At 41.1% G+C, this 2,711-nt stretch overlaps 1 protein-coding gene across 1 annotated transcript in view; it reads right to left on the bottom strand.

Moving 5' to 3' along the window:
* Nucleotides 1-12: 12 nt before the first annotated feature.
* The window catches only part of LOC105305333 (DLA class II histocompatibility antigen, DR-1 beta chain), a 7,986-nt gene continuing 5,287 nt past the window's right edge, over nucleotides 13-2,711 (bottom strand). Inside the window, exon 3 of the mRNA XM_011379904.2 lies at nucleotides 13-997. Within this exon, the coding sequence (XP_011378206.1) occupies nucleotides 433-997 (565 nt within the window). The 3' untranslated portion in view covers nucleotides 13-432. The remainder of the gene's footprint in view (nucleotides 998-2,711) is intronic.

Raw genomic sequence — 2,711 nt, 5'->3', positions numbered from 1 at the left:
CATTTCTAGAAAACAGACTTAAAAATCACACTGAGTAGATACAAGGTTCAGGCATTGAACTCCTTTAAATATCACAGCCCTGAAATAAGACTACTTCTTCAATATCTGATGGAGGAGGAGGCTGGGACTCAATAAGGTTGAGTAGCTTGTCTAGGGTAACAGAGCTATAGAAGGCAGAGCAGAGATTGGAGTCACTTGTGTCAGGAAGGTCCCTACATTATAGAGGATGTACCTCTTCTCAGATCACAATGATACAATCAGAGAAACAGTGCAGAAGTACCGGCTCAGCCTGAGATAGGGGACTGATTGATCCCAGGACCAAGGGAGAACCATGACATGTGATCTCATGGGAAGGCTCAAAATAGGGACAATCTCTTTTCTGTCTGCCATCCATAATTGCCTCCCAGGAGCTATAGGTATTTATAGAAATTATCACAGGGCTACCCGCAAGGACCTGTGCTGAAGGAGAGGAGAACATGGAGCAAATGAAAATATCGTGTGGGGAGCGGAGAACCTGACACTCAGGGTTAAGCTAAATCCCCTCATGGTGGGTGAGGCATTTATGAGGTCAGAAAGCTTCTCACTCCATTCCACTGTGATAGGGCTTGTCCGACTTGGGTGCTGCACTTGACAGGTGTAGACTTCTCCACTCTGAGGAACAGTTTCCAGCATCACCAGGGTCTGGAAGGTCCAGTCTCCATTACGAATCAGGCCTGTGGAGATGACCCCAGCCTCCTCTTGCTGGCCATTCCGCAACCATATGACTTCAATGTCGCCTGGATAGAAACCGTTCACAGAGCAGACCAGGAGGTTGTGGTGCTGCAGGCGCTGGGTCTTTGCAGGATACACAGTCACTGTAGGCTCAACTAGGAGAGAAAAGGTGGAGGGGATATGTGAGGAAGACAGGGTAAGTCTCCCTGGTGGGCTGCCCCTCTGCCTCCAGTCTCTAGTCCCAGATCTAGTCTTGGACAAGCCTCCCTCAGGGCTGGCCATGTGGCTGCACAGGAGTTAGTGCCATGAGCCTGGAAGCTAATCCTCACAGCACAGGCAGGTCAGATTTGAGAGATGTTGAGGAAGTTTGTGGGGGTTTTTGTTCTTTTTTTTTTTTCATAGCATGAAACAGTCATTCATTGTTTTTATAAATGTCTTATAAATTTATAAATGGTGTTTATAAATCTTTGCAAGGCATGTAGCGTGTTATTAAAAGCATGAATTCTGGAGCCAGACTGCCTGAGTGGAAATCCTCTTACTGATTGATGCTGAGGGAGTTTTTATATTCCTCTGTGCCTCAGTTTTCTCACCTATAAAGAGAGATAAAATACTAACTTATCTCTTAGGGTTCTGTGAGAATTAATGCACTTAAAATATTTAAAGTGATAACTGAGATTTAGCCTTTAATGTCTGGTAGCTATTTGTTAGCCTTAATTAGAGAGAAAATATGATTCAAGTAGTGAGGGTGAATTGGTTAACGGCTTGGGGAAGATGAGATACAGAGTATGATATCCTGGGAATGCTACACTCACAGCTTAGAGCACCACAGAAATGGTTCTACCCTGGGCAACAAGAAAGGCACAGGTGATTCTCTAACTCTGACTTCCAGGAAAGCATGAGTCCTGGAGGAGAAGAAAAGGAGCAAAAAACAGTCATTCATTTTTTAATTTCTTATATTTATACTCAGCTGATCCAATCCCTCTCCTTTGCAAACAAGCATATATATTATTGAAATTGTTATCGTGTTACAATTGTCTCTCTTTTTAAGCTGACATTTGAGCTCTGGGCAAGGTTTGGGACTCATTAACAATTGTGCTTAGTGCCTGAGACAATTCCCAATATGAACAGCATCAATAAATACAATTTTTTAAAAGAAGAGAAACATGGGGAAAACAGTTTTAAATACCACAAAATGGTAGGCTTAAGATTGATGGTAAATCATTGCTACCGATTTTGCAATATATTTCATTAAATTAAAAGTGTATGAATTCCTATGAAAAATAATGAACTGAATCTCAAAATAAACCTCAAACTGAGGAAAATGCTGAATCAAATATCAGCAAAGTGTTAACAACCTTACTGCATAAAGAACCCATAAAATCATTGAGAGAAACACCAGGACCCTAGAGATAGTGGGCAATAGATAATTCTTAGAGTAGTAACAACAAGTAGCCAAGAAATATGTGAAAAAATGTTCGTGAGCCCTAGAAATAAAAGGAATGTAAATTAAAAATAAAAAATATGTAAAATTTCAAAAATGTAACAAAGGGGAATGTGAGGTAAATTGTTCCAACCATTAAAAGAAATATTATATAACTACTTGAATACTGTTAGCTTAAAAGAATAGTTACATTGTTATGCTAAGTAACAAAATTATAATTCAGAGAGCTGGTTTCGCAGTCATTTCAACTATGTAAAAATATATAGACTTAGGGGCAGAGAAAGCAAGAAATCTAGACCTAAAAGAAGCCCCAGAAAGATCAGAGGTGTTTCAGATGTTCCCCCCACCCCTCAAAAATTAGTCTGACACTTTTCAATAAAATGCTTATGCAACAAACAGAGGCACCCTTATTCCAGGGCTTTCGGAATCAAGAAGGGTGCAGCCAAGACAGACTGTTGTGACTCTCCTCTGAACAATTCTCATCTCTGCTCCCCTAAACCTTCACCCAACCAGACAGCACCGTAAACCTCCCTTCCCCCATCTCTTACCCCCGCCCCCC

The sequence above is a fragment of the Pteropus vampyrus genome, unplaced genomic scaffold, assembly GCF_000151845.1.
Source record: "Pteropus vampyrus isolate Shadow unplaced genomic scaffold, Pvam_2.0 Scaffold378, whole genome shotgun sequence".
NCBI lineage: Eukaryota > Metazoa > Chordata > Mammalia > Chiroptera > Pteropodidae > Pteropus > Pteropus vampyrus.
This window is presented reverse-complemented; position numbering and strand designations above follow the sequence as displayed.